Source organism: Marmota marmota, unplaced genomic scaffold, assembly GCF_001458135.2.
Source record: "Marmota marmota marmota unplaced genomic scaffold, marMar, whole genome shotgun sequence".
Taxonomy (NCBI): domain Eukaryota; kingdom Metazoa; phylum Chordata; class Mammalia; order Rodentia; family Sciuridae; genus Marmota; species Marmota marmota.
Window position 1 is genome coordinate 5,190,531 of NW_026000221.1, and position 17,128 is coordinate 5,207,658.

The 17,128-nt window shown below is 41.4% G+C and overlaps 1 protein-coding gene across 4 annotated transcripts in view; it reads right to left on the reverse strand.

The window, feature by feature from the left end:
• Window positions 1-17,128, reverse strand: part of Mcc (MCC regulator of WNT signaling pathway) — a 445,938-nt gene that overhangs the window by 243,071 nt on the left and 185,739 nt on the right. The window contains exon 1 of one of the 4 annotated variants that reach the window (XM_048791970.1): window positions 16,812-17,128. The exons of the other annotated variants lie outside the window; for them this stretch is intronic. Within the exon in view, the coding sequence (XP_048647927.1) occupies window positions 16,812-16,868 (57 nt within the window). The 5' untranslated portion in view covers window positions 16,869-17,128. The remainder of the gene's footprint in view (window positions 1-16,811) is intronic. 4 annotated transcript variants of the gene reach the window in all.

Sequence of the window (17,128 nt, forward strand, 5' to 3'; positions counted from 1 at the left end):
ACTTCCACTTAGCTGACCAACAAGCACTCAATCTCCGCATGTCCAAATTGGACTCATCATTCCCCACAGACTGGATTTTACTATGGGCTCTCTAATCTTTCCAATCAGCATAATCTTCCCAGAAACCTGGACTTTATCCCCAATGCCTATCAACCTACTACAACCTGTCCACCCATGCACCAAAACCCAGGTCTTACAGATGCCAGTTCTCAAGGTCATGACTACAGAGTCTGAAAAGACAGTGTGCATTGTGCACACAGCAGGTACTTCTGGACTAGCTGAAAACAAGCCCTGAAACCTATGAGATGCAGGACTTTGAGACAGAGTCTAATCGGTATAAGCTTTCATTCTCTCACTGCCAGCAGCACCTCTACACAGGACCTGTCTGTTGGGAGTAGGAAAGTTTAAACTAAGTTCATCCTCTCAAAAATGAACACTGAGGGCTAGGTACTATGCAAGTGCTAGGACCACTGGTAACTAACAATCATTCTGGGAGGAAATACCAAGTCCATGGGCATGTATCATGATTAAGGAGAGGAAAGGACAGGAAACCTAGGTTTTCTAGGGGAACTAACATTTAAACTAAGGATGAACAGGAAGTAGATATGGCAGCAGTAGAAAAGCAAAAGTTGTGAGGTCCAGAGACAACCGGGTACCTTGAAGGTACTGACACTAATTGAGTTTGCTGAAGTCTAGAACATAAGGGTGAGAAGTAACCAGAAATATAGCTGGTGAGGTCAACAAGAGCTAAGGGATTGGGTATCCTGAAAGCAAAGGTTTTAAGCAGGGAAATGACCCCAAAATGCATTTAAAGTGCCATTACTGTAACTAATTTCATTTTTGCCAGTATACATTCTGGTTTATGCTGTCAAGAATTTGTAATCAAACGCATTTTTTTTTTTTTCTGGCAGGGATGGATAGCACTGGTGGTGGAGCTCAGTGGTAAAGTGCTTGTCTAGCATATAGGAAGCCCTGGGTTCTACTTTTAGCACCATTCAATTTTTTTAAAATTTGTTTTAATTGGTTTCACATGACAGTACAATGACTTTGGCATATCATACATTTGAATCAGATGGGATATAATTTCTCATTTTTCTGAGTATACAGGTTGCAGAATCATATTGGTCATGCAGTCACATATATACACACAGTAATAATAATGTCTGTTTCATTCTACTATCCTTCCTACTATCCTTCTAGCATATAGGAAGCCCTGGGTTCTCCTTTAAGCACCATTCAATTAAAAAAAAAAAAAAAACCTTTCTTCTTAAGCTGACATTTCCTACTAATTATTAACATACTAGAATATTTTTAAAAAGCAATTTAAAAATTCTTTCCTCAATTTTCTGAGTGAATTAAAGATAGGCACATAATTAGAAAAGCCCATTCACTGTTAGCTGTACTCTTATAGTCAGAAAAGCAATGAAAAGGTTAATTTCTTTTCTAAGTTACAAATCCCCAAACTCCCTACAAAATGGATCACATTAACTTCCTGACTCCAAATACTGTGCAAGGTAGTATTTACAAGACACCATATCCCTGTCATCATTTTTCAGCATCAGTTATACCCATCTTCCCATCCAGCCCATAAAAGCATCAATGGTTCAGGATGCTCACCAAAGCACAATGGGCTGACTGCTTTGAGGAAAACTTAATTCTGCCACTGAGGGATATGGCAGTGTCATATATTGAATAAAATCCAATCTGTAACCCAGGCTTTATTGGAATACCTTATTAGCTCTACACAGTAACCTATGAACACTGACATTTATAAAAAGTCAAATTAGTGAAATGAATTTAAATCTCTATCATTCCTACTGGATTCAGAATCATTCACCCAAGAAAAGCAATTAACATATTTTTGTCACTTGCAAATGAATACTGAAATTTAACTGCAAGGACTTCCCTACACTTGTGAAAAACGGAATTTTTTTTTGCATGTAGGACACCATTATATAAAGATTATTATTATGAATAATAATTCCCATGAGATTTGACTAGACACAAAGTCCCATCCTTAAATACCACACATTCATTTCTAATTTGTAAAGAAACTTTCATTAGGCTAGAGGCATTAGATTACTATTCTCATGAGTTCTAACAGTTGTATGTTTGATTAACCAGAGTATCAATGGACAATATGCACTTAATAATTTCTAACAGTAAGCTTTTCAGTATCAAAACTGTTATTGTGCATCATTAAACAATTATAGTTTTGTTCTACGAAAGGCAACTTGTTTCTAAAAGTAACTTTTAAAAATGAAGAAAGGGAGGGAAACTTGCCTGGTGACACAAAAGTAATTTTGTACCACACTGCTTCACTTGAAGTATTTCAACAAAATATTAATACAGATGCTCTTGACTTACTAGGAGGTTGCTTTCTGATAAACCCACCAGAAGTTGAAAATGCATTTAATACACCTACTCTACAGAACACCACAGTTTAGTAGCACAATAACCTGTAGAGTATTAGCTGTTTACACTCCTGATCCCATGGCTGGCTGGGAGCTGTGGCTTGCTGCAACTCCTAGCATGGAGAGAGAGGATCATACCCCTTGTTTGCTAGCTCAGGAAGGAAAATATCACAATTTGAAATCTGAAGTACAGTTTTTATTGACTGCATATTGCTTTCACACCATTGTAAAGTTGAAAAATCTTAAGTGGAACCATCAGGGACCATCTGTATCGCCATCCTTCACATTTATCATTTCTAACACAATCTGCAACAATCCCAGCTCCTGGAGCTACTCCCACCATCCCACAATTAGAACCTGTTTCCAATCAGCCTCTGTTCTGATCTCTTCTCTTGCGGGGATGGGGGAGCGGGGGACACCTAATACCAAACTGATATTCCCATGAGATTGGGCTGGAAGTGAAGTTCTCCAACCCCAGACCTACTGGGTGGACTCAGTGTTTGCCTTCAGAAGCAAACAGAAGGGCAGTACACCTTCTGTTTATTTTATTTTTACATCTTTCTATCATTCATAACTATCAAGTATCTGGTCAACCACACTGCAAGAATGTGCTTGGAAGAGAAAGTATTTCTCCTGCCTGTGAACATCCAAGTAAGCTTCCAAGATGGAGAAGCAGAACAGACTGCATTACCCAGTGCTACATGGTAAGCCGTGAGGCACAAAGAGTGTGGCCAGGCCCCATGGCATACTTGGTATTAACTGGGAGTTGAAAAAGGCCTTCCAGAGAAGGATGTGTGTTGTTGGTCTAAAAGATGAACTGGTGTCATTAGGTGAAGGCACAGGTCATTGTAGGAGGAGGGACAGGCATGAGTTTTGCTCTGATAAGGAAGGAGGAGGAAGAATACTGACTTTTTATAAAGGTTTTGTATTACACAAGACCTGTGCTTCTCCTTTTACCTGCTGGATATTCAAATCCATGTGGGCTGGAGATAACTTATGAGGCAACAGCTCAGAGATGGTAGTTTAAGTCATGGGAATGGAAACATCACCATAGGAAGCTTCACAGAGATGAAAATCTAAAGGCTCCAAAACTCCACCTCATAAGTAAGAGGTTAAGACCGAGGTTCAGGACTCCTGTTGAGAACAGGGCAAAGTAGGCACGAAATAAAGAGGGGGTGGGGGTCTATAAAAATGCAAGATATCCCCACTCTCGCGGATACCAGCCCTGGGTCCCCTTCTCCTCTCTCTGGGGTGGGGGGAGAGCAAGGACCCAATCCTGATTTCCAAGACTGGTATCAGCATCAGTTTCCTTCACATTGCTCTCAAGCTATTAGCTCCTCAGCAAACAACCCATATGCTTAACAATTTGAAAACACCCACAGGCATGCAGTACCTCTTCCTACTTTCTGACCATTAGACAAAGCCTCAATAAAATACCAAAAGCATTAAAACAAACAAACAACAACAAAAAAAAAACATTAAAAAAAGCTTCTTTCAAATGAAAAAGTTAGCTGTAGAGAGAAACACAGACAGTCTTCCTTACCGTGAAGCAAAGTCCAAGTCATCTCAATCCCACTTACCAAGGCTCTCCTCTCATCCTCCTGAGGTGCTTCCTCCTGCAATCACTGCCAGTCCAAAGCAAAGCTCCCACCCATACTGCTGCACCCTTCTTCCAGTTAACAGACTGAGACTTGCAAGGGAATTCAAAGACTTTGCATAGCTGATAAAACTTTATCTACATGAGCAAAATGGTTTTGCAATGCATAAAGACCGTCTGTTTTGCAGCAGTATGTCCTCATTCCAGACGTGGGCAGCTTGCAATGCCTTCCCATGCGGACCCTGAGTCACGGTGGTCATCTTTGAGGCCGCTTCCGGGCCCTGGGTTCAATAGAAAAACACTATAACTGGGACAAAATTGGAACAAATTTCATACTCAGAGTTTAAAAGCAATTAGTATTATCACTTATTAGCTCATTAACATTCTAGCTCTGTGAATCCAAAAGAAGAAAACAGCCACCTTTCTTTTCTAAGACTTGCCAATATTTGGATAAGCATTTTCCCAGGTCATGAGCTTTTGGAGTGAATGTTAAGAAGAAAAACAGCTGCAACCTTCACTCTCATGATTCCTGGATATTGTTCTCATGACAGAACTTCTTTTACATTATTTCAGTATGCCCAGCTACAACTGCTAATGCTTCTGTTTATCAAGTGCTTCCTTTCCACTTGGCATCTTTGCTCTAGAGTAAGCACTGCAACAAACACAGTATTACTATCATTATTATCACAGCAACAAGAGTTGACAATACCCATATATTCACCAGGCATTGCGGTAAGTAGTACATGGTTATGTCACTGGTCTTTGCCATTTGTCTGGGGCACATACTCTTTTTTTTTTTTAAGAGAGAGAGGAGGAGAGAGAGGGGGAGAGAAAGGGAGAGGGAGAGAGGGAGAGAGAGAGAGAGAGAGAAAGAGAGAGAGAATATTTTTTAATATTTATTTTTCAGTTTTCGGTGGACACAACATCTTTATTTTATGTGGTGCTGAGGATCGAACCCAGCGCCCCGCGCATGCCAGGCAAGCGCGTTACCGCTTGAGCCACATCTCCAGCCCAAAGGGCACATACTCTTATCACTATTTTATAACAGGGAATGTGCAGCCTAGAAAAGTAACTTTCCCCAGATTGCCTAGCTAGGAAGTGCCAGAGCTATGATTTCAGATCCTACAACTTGACAAACACATAGTTTTCAAAGAAAGAAACTGAAGTAACCTGACTCATTAGAGATGTAAGTTAGGGTAGCCAAAAAAAGAGAGGTTTATCCTAGTTGTTCAACATATTATCCTGACCCCAATATGTCATCGGGGCTAACTGGGGACATTTTAATGCTAAAGACGCCCCATCTTTGACACTCGGAGAATTAAAGGGTTTGTAGGCGGCTTTATCAGCATCAGACACTTTCTTCCGCGCAGTAATTACATGTGTGTCCAGACAGCATTTCATAAGCAGCTCAGAAACCCCAAATGAGAGAGAAGCCGTCTCAGAAGTCGCTCTATCAATCCCACTGGAAGGCATACTGTTTTCGGTCTCTTGCTGACAGTAGGGCATACCAAAAAAAAGAGTATCCCAAGTCTGAGTTTAAATACCCATTCTATGTAGGAAATGGAAAATCCTCCAGTGCTGGGGTCTGACTCACCAATGTCCCCCTCCTCACTCTCGATGTCCCGTGAATCATCAGCCTGGACATAGCCAGCTGCCTCTGGGCCACTGCATTCCCACAGTACTCCTGTGTGATGCTCAATCAGAAGTGCTCCCAATCAAGCATGAAAGTAAATTAGATTTTAGTTTAACCAGGATTAGATTCATAGCACCAAGAAATGAAGTAACAGTTATCTAATCTAACAGGCCAGCCTCAGACTTCCTGGCTACTCTCCACAGGCCCCACTTGCTAAAGCTCTCTTCTAGAATTCCTCTTTAAAGACTGTGAAATCACTGTGTGGGGTGGGAAAACATACCTCTTTATAGGTCATGGGCCTAATTCTTAACTCTGTGCTTACCTAAGGTTGCTGCATATCCAGTACTCTTTCCACAAGTTGAGCTACCCTACCCGGTGTTGGCCTGTCAAAGTCTGGCCCCACCTGCTTCAGAAAGTTACTTATTCCTGCGGAGCTGGGAGGAGCCTCCTGGGCTCCAGCACAGAACATTTGTTTTCCATGGAGAAGCAGTTCATTCTCAGGCCTCATTTTATAGCCCCTTCATCTGGAAATACTAAAGAGTGAGTGCTACGCAAAACCCAACACGGAAAATCAGACATGCACAAAAGAGAAGAGGGATAAGGGGCAAAGGGCTGATATCCAGAATACAAAAAGAACTCCTATAAATGGAAACAAGCAAACAAAAAAAAAAACCTCAATTAAAAATGAGCAAAGGACTTGAATAGTCATTTCTCCAAAAATACAAATATGGCCTATTAATAAACACATGTAAAGATCAACATCATTAGAAGGGCTAGAAAAGTCAAGCTGGATAGTATGCACTTATACTCCCAGGATTTAGGAAGCTAAGACAGGAGGGTCACCTCATTACAAACGTTTGAGACCAGCCTGGGCAACAAAGCAAGATCCTGTCTCCAAAAAAAAAAATGAGGGCTGAGGATTTGGCACAGTGGAGAGCACTCACCTAGCGTGCCCTCAGCCCCGAGTTCAATTGCCAGTACCGCAAAAACAAAATGAGAAAGGAAAAAGTGTTGGCAAAGGTGTAAAGAAACAAGAAACCCTACATATTATGGGTAAATTGTGCAGCCATTACAGAAAGCAATGTGGCAATTTGCTAAAAAATTAAACATAGAATTACCACATGATCCAGCAATTCCATTTCTGGATATATATATGTGTGTGTGTGTGTATGTGTGTGTATATGTGTGTGTGTGTGTGTGTGTATATATATATACATATATATATATATATATATACATATATATATATATATATGTAAACACAGAGACTCTGACAGGTATTTGTACATCATGTCCATTGTAGCATTATTCAAAAGTTGAAAACAACCCAAATGTCCATCAATGGATAAATGTGATATATAAAATGTGATATACACATACAATGGAATATTATTAAGCTTTAAAAAGGAAGGTAATTCTGACATGCTATGACATGGATGAATCTGGAAGACATTTATGTTAAGTGAAATAATCCAGTCACAAAAGAATAAATACTGTGATTCTACTTTATGAAGTGTCTAGAATAGGCAAATTCATAGAGACAGAAATTACAAATGCTGATGGTCAGAACAGGTGGAGGGGAGTTATTATTTAGTGGGTAGAGTTTCAGTTGGAGAAATGAGAAAGTTCTGGAGATGGATCATAGTGATAACTGTACCACAGGTGAATGTGTATACTACCATGGTTAAAATGGCTGGGCTAGGCTGGGCTCCGTAGTAGAGCACTTGCCTAGCATATGCGAGGCTCTGGGTTCAATCCCCAGCATCATACACATGCAAAAAATTCATAAAACATTAAATTTTGTTATGTATTTTTTTAAAGAGCATGAGAAGCTTGACCAAGTCATATACTGTCAATACACAGCAGCTGACAGACCAGCCAAACAGTCACCCATCTCATTATTCCCAAAAATAGAATGCAACTGCTCTTTCGGATTTGCAGACCTGCTAAGCCCCAACAAACAATCTTTGCCAGTAAAAACCCACTGAGAGCAGATAATGATAATGCACCAAAACACCACAGAGCTAAAAATAAATTCTTCTAATATTTTAATAGTAGGAGCTAAAAAAAATAATGCCATATGTGGACAAGATTAACTGAAAAAAATAGAATGTCTCCTCTTAAAATAATTAAATAATATTACAAAACACATACTATCATGTAAATATCCTGTGACATAGGAACAAAGGAAGTTGAGGCAGAAAGGGAAAAAAGCCATTGGAATTAAAACATAAATCAATCTGGTTTCTACATTTTCCCCTTCTGCCATGAGTTAGCCTTCTTCAGGCCTCATGCAAAAGGTTTAGACAAGTTAAAGGTCCAGTCAAAGATAAGCATAGAGGTATCATCCAAAAGAAGCATCTTGTCTGATTCCATGCTTACGGGTGACTTTCTGATCATGCTCTGATCATCAAGTTGCTTTTTAATAGGAAAAAAGTACCAGTATTCCAGTCTCCTTAGAGCTATATTTGTTATAAATCAATAAGCTGGTACTAAATTTCATTTTTTTAAAAAAAGCAGTGATTCTTAGTAGTTGGAGGAAACTGATCCAAGTGATGGTGAAAGCAGAGTCCAGTTTTCCTAATTCAGAAGCCACTTACATTCACATCATCAGCATCCATCAGTACTGAATCATCAATCAAGGAAAGACAGCCTTCAGATCTTTCTTGGCCACTGTCTGTGCCTCTCAGTTCTTTAAATCATTCCTTTTAAGGGAAAAATGAACTTGAATACCCTGAAATAATTATGGTTTATTTTTATGGCCTAAACAATTATTTCTGATTATAGAAAATGACACAGTTTGAAAATTTGGAAATATGCGCAGGCTTTCAAGGCGTGAGCAAGCAAAAGAGGAAGCATCTGACAACTCATCACTTGACCATCTTCTGAAAGTAACTTAATTGGCTTTTGGAAATGACCTTCCTGAACTTTTCTTTCTTTTTCTCTCTCTGGTATATATGTGTGTTTCCTGAATCTCTGAGTCTAGCCTGACCCACAGTGTAAGGGAAAAAAAAATTATAGAAAGAATAAAAAATAAATTCAGGTCTATGTTCAAAACTCTCCAGAGAGGTCCAGATTCTTTCTCGTGGCTTACAAAGCTGCAGGTAATCCAGCCAGAAGTATTTTCTAGGTCTGCTCTTCCACCACCTCCCTGCCACTCTTTAAACACAACAGGCATGTTCTGATTGCCCCCCACAATCACACCTTTATCCCTCACTTCGTCCCATTCTCAGTCACAGACTGAGGTCTTCCCTGACCACTTAATAGCGACCCTCAGTCCTTCAATCCCTGCATATTTTTTTTCTCTATAGCACATATTACCGCAGGATACACATCTGTCTGTGTGTGTTGCCTGGCTCCCACTAGAATGTAGAGTACATTAGAAGAGAGACTACATCAATTTTGTTTGTTGCTGTATCCCCAGACCTAAGATAGCATCTGGTATCTAGAAGGCACACATGATATTTGTTGAATAAATAAGTAAATGGGGAAGAGCTAATAAGTTACAGTCATAATGACCAAACCCGATTTCATCAGATGTGTACCTTAACTAAAATAGAAAAGTTATCTATCCAACACATCTGTCACAGTAAACAACTGGGATTTGGTCCAAAGAGGCAACTTTGAAGTCTGTTGATGCCCTATTCCATCACAGATTGACTTAGATGCTGGCAATACAGTGCTTCGTTGTACTCTACACATTCCTTCAAAGATTTCAGGGTTTCCCTAAGGAGGCAGACAACACGCCTGGATCATGAAAGAGAGTGTTCTGAATACAAGTGAGGAAAGAAACGATTAACCTGGAGAAGCTAGGAGGAGTCAGGGCAGGGACCCAGGAGCAGTCAAAGTGTGCCCTGTATTCTATAGACAAGTTCATACAACCACAGGAAAAGAGGGACAAGCGATTACTCCCTCTCTTACCAGGCAACCATTCAGAGAACTTCATTGCCTTTCTCACTGCAAGGCAATCTTTCTCCACACTGGCATTCTTCCCTTGACAACTGCTTTAAGTATTTCTCACAAATCCTGTTGGAGTTAACTGACATGTGCACATACACTGGGGTTTCGTGTTACCTTCTATTCTCGAGTAATCAAACACTAGAACCTTTCCTTGATTTAAGATGCATTTCCATATCTAGCCCTACACGTCCCATCATGCATTCCAAACGCTAATCAAATCTCATGGCAGGGGACCTGCCTCAAACACATCCCCCAACAAAAGCACCAGGTGCCTTTCACCAACCATACAAACTCCCCAGCCCAACAGGCTTTATGGCTTATTTACAAAGTTAATAAACCAACCTATAGCTTTTTATGTGGCAAGTAGAATCAATAGCTACTAGTTTGGGGTTTTTCTACAGGACTTTCTTCAGGCTTAACATCTTTGCTGAATTTAAGGAATATCTTTTAAGATTTGCATATATAAAGTACTTTAGGAGCTCAGTAACTCTTATGATAATGCAAACCTTCCAAAAGGTGCCCTCTTTTCCCCTGTGCACTAATTTTAGCTGTTTCTGGTCAGCAAGAGAAAAAGGACATTCAGTAGTAAAACAGAGAAGCTCTGTGGTTCCAGTAAATATTTACCCTATTAATTTAACTTCTGTTTATCTGTGTAATCCAGGTTACTTGTTTTTTTGCCTAGAGTGAATGATACCCCTGCTAGGAATTTAGGTTGGTGTGAACCAGGGGAGGTTTCAAGAAAATAAATGCCTCTAATTTATAATCCATGTCCTGAATAATATCTATCAATCTTCTGAATCAGTCTGTCTCTGTCTCTGTTTCTCTCTGGCTCACCTGATTCTGTAATCTTGCCAACACAAACCCCTCTCCCCAAATCTAGCAATTACTTAATATGTAACTTGATTTTATGCAATTTTATTCCTGGGATCAAAAAAAATTGAAATTTTTGTTCATCAACTTCTTAATTTCGTTACAAATGCAGATTCAGTCTTCCAACAGCAGTCTTACCTGGGAAACCTTCCTCCTGACTGGTCTGGGATAAGTCACCTTTAAGCAGGTCTAGGTAAGTGTGCCGACTCGCTCTGTGTTCTGGTACCTCAGACCTGGTAGCAGAAGGCAGGTCCTTAAGATGACAAGTCTTGGGAATCAAATTTTCCCAAATGGACAAAGCACATCCTCACAATCTAGGTTCTCTCTGTGCCTCCATGGCTGTGGCCATCTCAGTTCCTGAAGAACTACCACCTGGTCTTTGATTAACTTCCTTTTCTCATATTTCCTCCTCCTTCTTCTTGTCTCGACTTCACCTGGTTTGAGCTCTGCAGACCATCTCTATGGCTTGGTCTACTTCTTCTTGCCTCTGGGTTTGACTCATGGCCTCACTGATGTGCAGCATGTGCTTCCTTAGGACCTGGCTGCCAGCCACACTCTTGCCATACAGCCCTGGCTGCCAACTTCATTGGGCTCCCTGGCCTTGCTCACTGGCATCAGCGCTCTGAGGCCCAGTAGTGATGCTGCCTACTATAGTAGCACCCAAGAGTCCTGCTGCAGGGTGAGACAGCGCTAATTCTTTTGACAAAGTTTTATTCTCTTTGTTCCAGCACCTCAAATATCGCAGCACTAATCCCGCAAGTGCCTGACTGTATGACAGGACAAGGGTTAGCACCCTATCTCCTCTGCAATAAAAGGAAACAGAAGGCCCTCGGCAGCTGGGTGAGGATCATGCTGTTTCTTGTGGCCAATTCTGCTTTTAGGCTCCGGAAACTCAACATGTAGTGTTTTCCAGCCCCTTGGAGGGAATGGCAGGGACTATGTCCCTTTACTCTAATCATATCCATTTCATTTTTATAAAAAACACTTCTCTAGGCATTGCATAGGGGTTACAATATGGATCAAGTTAGGCAGGATTTTTAAATAGAATACTCACTCCCTCCTGAGAACATGTGATCAAAAGTTCAAAGTCAGCAACAGAAACTCATGAAAGGAAACAGTTAAATGACAGTGCTCTAGGAAAAGCCCACCTGGACATGAATCCTGGCTTTCACAGTTTTAGTGGCCGTGAGTTTTCTCACTTGTTTATGCCTCATTTTCCATACCTGTAACATGAGTATGACGAAAGGTGTATCACAGGGGTTTTGACAATTAAGCATGTCAGTATCTGGGAAGAGCTTAGAAAATGTTAGCTACTGCAAGCCACTGAATAAACAGCTAAAATATAAAATAAAACAACAGAAACTATTGCCAGGCATAGGGAATTAAGAGACCAGTGTTTCAGAAAAAGCTCAGTCATTCTGGAGCCTCTAAAATGGATTACAAATGGCTGCAAATTCTTTTTCACACCCGCCCTTGAAGGGGTGGGATCTATTTCCTTACTTCTTTGAACATAGACTATACATATAGCTGGTTTGACCAGTAGAATACATACATAAATTACCCCGAGTCAGTCTCAGTTCTACATTTTTGTTGTTGTTGTGCTGGGGATCAAAACGAGGGCTTCACACCGGTTAGACAAGCTCTCTACCACTGAGCCACATGCCCAGCCTAGTCTTACATTTTAAGAATCCTGGCAGCTTATACTTCCTCCTAGGAACCCCGCTGCCATATTAAGAGGAAACCTGAGCAGCTACATGAGGAGGCCCACAGAGAAGAGAAATGAGTGGATCTCCCAGTTCATAGTAAACCCAGCCATGTACTTAAGCCATTTTGGAACTGGATCCTCTTGCTATAGTCACTGAGCTCTGTCCAAATTGCAAAACAATGAACAAGTAGATTGATTAGTTCCTAAATTATGAGTTTGCTACACAACCACAGAAAAGCAAACGAACAAACAAACAAAAAGGTGGGGGGAACCCAAACCAAGCATTTAATATCATTTCCTCAAGGAGGAAAGCAGCAGCAAGGTGATCATTCATTTGAACATCTGTAGAACACCTACTGTATTCTAGACTCATCATCAGGTCTTGACACTGCTCTTCTGGTGCTTATAGTCTGCAGCTAAGACAGACATACATTAAATAACTTATTACCAAGCCATGTGACTCTAAAGACAGAGCAGTATGAAGAAATAAAAAGGAGTGTGGGAATACTGGTGATCTTGCAGGCCTCTTCCTACTCTAATATAATTAATTTGTGATGAAGAGTAAGTACATCTGTGAGATGGCCATTTAGAGATGGTCACATGAGATAATACAAATAGAGAGAAAGCTTTCTTTTACACAAGTCTATTTCTTAATTAGAGCATGAATGCAGAGGCAGGGTTTCAGGTGTTTTTCAACAGATAGACAAGAAGGCATGGAGAGCCGCCTCTAGTCAGCAGTGGAATGATCGATCTGATGAAAGAGGTTTTGCATAAACAGATAAAGAGACAAGATGAGAACTATGATTTCCAGGGGCAACCAAAGTAAATAATGATGGAGGAATTTTTTTAATCTTGCTCATCATTTAAATAACGTTTAAAAGGTAAAGAATCTAAGTTGATTGTTTCAGACAAATTCTTTGAGTAAAAAAATATTTCTTCATCTCCAGAATGGTTGCCAGGAAAAGAAAAACTTCAAAAGATATGTTTTTATTTTCCTGCATAAATAGGTTGATGTCACCAGACAAGCAGGTGGAATAGACAGAGCTATTCCACAGGGATGGTGTTGAATTTAAGTATCACCCAATATGGCTGCTTCTCAAGACACCTTCTTTCCAAAGCCTGAATTGGTATAAGAGCCCAGAGATGGGACTATGATAGTGAAATGTTTAGGTTAAATTGCACACTAGCCTCACAAGATATACTGAGATATACAGGATTTAACTGACAACCTAAAACACATGCCTATGAGAAGTATCATTCCCAAGCGTTCCGTTGACAAGCTTTGGGAGAATTGAATTCAATGCTACTACAAGTGTAGCCATTCAGTTTCTTGATTGTGGGTGGAGGGAGGCTGGAAGTCAAACATTTAATTTTCTAAGTACTTTTAATTTGGCTAATGTTAAAGTCCTTCCTTAACCTCCCATTAAAAAAAAAAATCCCTGCTATCTTTGATAGGGGCAGCTAATAGGAAGAAACAGAACAAATATCCAATTCATGCTTCTCAAATTTTCCTTCTGTTGTTCATGTTGCTTTTGTCAAAGAGTTCAGTCTTGATATAAGCATTTGTGAGCAAAAAATAAAAATGTGTATGAATGCTCATAAATAGAGGCAATTTTACTCTCCCATAATCAACTCACAGAATCTGAAATGGCTATATTTCAAACTAAAGACACAAAAGGAACACATTCATGAATTTCCTGTTTTTCCATTTTAAGGTCTCACACTTGCAAAACACCTCATACCCAACACCCAGCTCTAGGTCTCCCAACCTGGTATCCCCCACCACCCACACCCTTCCTGCTTGGTTGTATCCAAGCCTTCCTGGAGCACAGGGGACTAACACCTCCATTGCAGACCAAAGCTTGTACTGCTTTTACTAAAGAAAGGTCAGCAGGTTACAACTAGAAATTGATTAAAGTCACTCCCTCTTGTTCAGGATGTTACCAAGTCAGTGTCAACATTACTGTCAAAGAGATTCCTGTGGTTCACAAGTCAACACCAACCAGAGGCCTCTTGTTTATGACACTCAGGACAATGGTGGGTCCTTTCAGAGTTCTTCTGAAATGCCCAGTGACAATCAGACATCTGACCCCACAGGTGACCCCCAGACAACCTCAAGGCTCCTGAGCAATAGGAGATATGGCACTAAAGAGGCTCTCAGAGGGTTTTTATTAGCTTTGCTTCCAGGTGAGGAAAAGGAGTTAAGCATCAAAAGAGAATGAGGAGAATGGGGAGAATGAGAGAGAGAGAGAGAGAGAGAGAGAGAGAGAGCGCAAACACGCGCGCTGGCAAATTTATCTCATGAGACATTAAAGGGAAACCAGTGTTTAAAAAAATCACAGTGAAAACAAGAAACTTCACCAGAGGCCTAATGTGAGAAATAGAAATAATTTGTATTTACATCTAGGGATTCTGATCTCTGGATATCATAGAAACAAAACATGTTAAGGCTACTGCCCAATAAATTGAATGGAGATTTAGGGTCCAAGGTATGAACCATACACACTTGTTCACCTTACAAATTCTCTTTACTGATATCCTAGTTTAAAATATGTACCCTTCGAGACAATTGCAATTATTCAACCAGCAGGAAAACCAAGAATGGGGGGGACAGAGGGGTACCTGAATCATGGAAACCAGAACTGGCTCAAAAGAAAGCAAAAAATGAATGAGCAAACACTGAGGACAAGGAAAGAAAATTTAGTAAACTTGTTTATTTCCTTAGGGACAAGACTGTGTCTACAATGCTTAAATATAATTTTTCCAGCCAGTGCAAGGGCCACAAATCACCTTCAACCCCTTCATTTGGCCACAGTTTTATAGGAAATACAACTGGCAAAGAATGGTGATTTCCCTTGCAAAGACCCTCCAGGCTCACTGAATGCACTCACAGATGGTCCCAATACTACCCAAGTAAAGTCACAACTTCTCTTTCTCCACTCAGCATGCTAGCCACCCTTGCTCATCCTAAATCTATGATTCACTTTTTTTTTTTTTTTTCTTGCAATGCTGGGGATTTAGCCCAGGGCCTCTTAAATGCTAGGCAAGAACTCCACCACTGAGCTACATCCCCAACCCCCATGATGCACTTTTAAACCAAGGGTACACACAGTACACTTCAGATGACAGCGAGTTAAAGCTGCTGTACAGAGAGAATCGATGTGAAGGGACTGTCAAAGACCCTCTCTCTGCAAGAGATGGGTGCAGCAGCTTTCGGTTTTAAAATGACCTCAGAAGATGGACCAAAGGCTTTTCCTTAAACAGTGTTAGTTATGGAGCAGGACTCTGGGTTTCAGTTCAAATTTGTGACCTTTCCCTCATTATGAAATGGGCAAAAATTATTTAGTTTCACGGGTCTCCTATGGGCTCCCATTTCTAAACTACATCCTTGGTCTCAATATTTCTCCAGTCTTTTACATCACAGGCTTGGAGGAGGGGAACAGGGATTAGGAAGTGCCTCTACCACATTCAGCAAGTCCCTCAACATGCTCTTCCAACCCTGGGCAGAACAGCACAGGAGCATGAGGGTTGACATTCACCACAAGACACCAGAAACAGACTGGGGCTTCCCCCACCCTTCTTCTCCTAGTCTCTTCCTGATCGCCAGTAGAGAGATCCATTCTTTTCATAGTTGGTAATCTGACATCACTGCTGTCTGCCTTCTGGCTGTTTGTACATTGGTTTTCTTTTCTTCCCCTTTTCTCTCTTTAGCAGGACTCAGGGAGCTTAGAAGACCTATGCTACTTTGGCCCTCATAAATGGCTTAGTGATGGCTAAGGGGGAAGCCCACCGCCCTTCTGCTCTAGACCCCAACACACCACACAGACCTCCTCTCTCGAACACCCAGTTCTGTAGAATTCCCATCACCACTTTTCAGGTATTCAAAGCTTTGGGGGGATATTGCCCAGGCATCCTTGAAGTCATCAAAAAAAGGTGGCTTTGAGCATCTTACTATTCACATATTTGCAAAGACATCCTAAACACTCTAGTAGATACATTACAGTGAGAGCCCAGGAATTGCAAATGCGCTTGCCTCAAAGACGCAGGAGTCCAGACTTGGGCAGGAAATAAAAGTTCTAAGCGGCTTTGATGTGCTTCCTCCCCCACCCCACCCCCATCCCCGTGCAGACCATTCATCTCCGCCCAGGGAGAGACCACCTTGCCAGAACCTTCCACCACTCGTGGAAGCCAAGTGGGAGAGTGAATAATCCAGTGCTTCCCAGTTCCCCAATCCTACCCCCACCAAATCGGTTACCACCGGCTTTAAACTCAGCTGGGATCGCCTTGTATTTTCCGAATACGAAACGGAATTTTGAATATAAATAGGGGGAAGCGAGTGTGCAGGGACAGGGGATCCAGATTTTAAAGGAGAGTAAAGCGCTGAGCGGTTTGGTTGGAGCTTGTTTCTCTTTTAAGCTGACTGAACCATCAAGCCAGTTCAGGTCATTTCCTGAGTAGCACTACAAGTTAAAACAAGATCCAGAAAATCAATTAATCTTCAATTGCGCTGCCTCCAGACTGCGAACACAAGCGGGTTGGGTGGGATATAGGGCTGGGGGAGATGATCAGGGGGACGGTGTCGAAAAGCAAACGCACCAGAAACCCGAGCTCCCGACCTCAGCTGTTCCTTACCTCACTCAGCTCGGCTGAGGAGTCGTTCCCATATTTCATGGCAACTCCAGAATTCATGACTGCACTTTTCAGAGCCGGGCTCTTCCTCCTCCAGGTCTCAGAGCTTAGGAGTGGGGCTTAACAGGCTGGGTATCCACTGCTTGATCCCTTTTGGCACATCTTAGTCTAGACAGCCATTTTCACTCAGGACACTGTTCGGAAAGCCCAGGAAGGATGCAGACAGTCCTAAAAGGCACAGTCCCGACGAGCCATTGCTGCAGGAGGCTCGGTGCCGTGGCGCGCTCGCAGCTTGCTGCAGCGACGGAGCGGCGGGGATC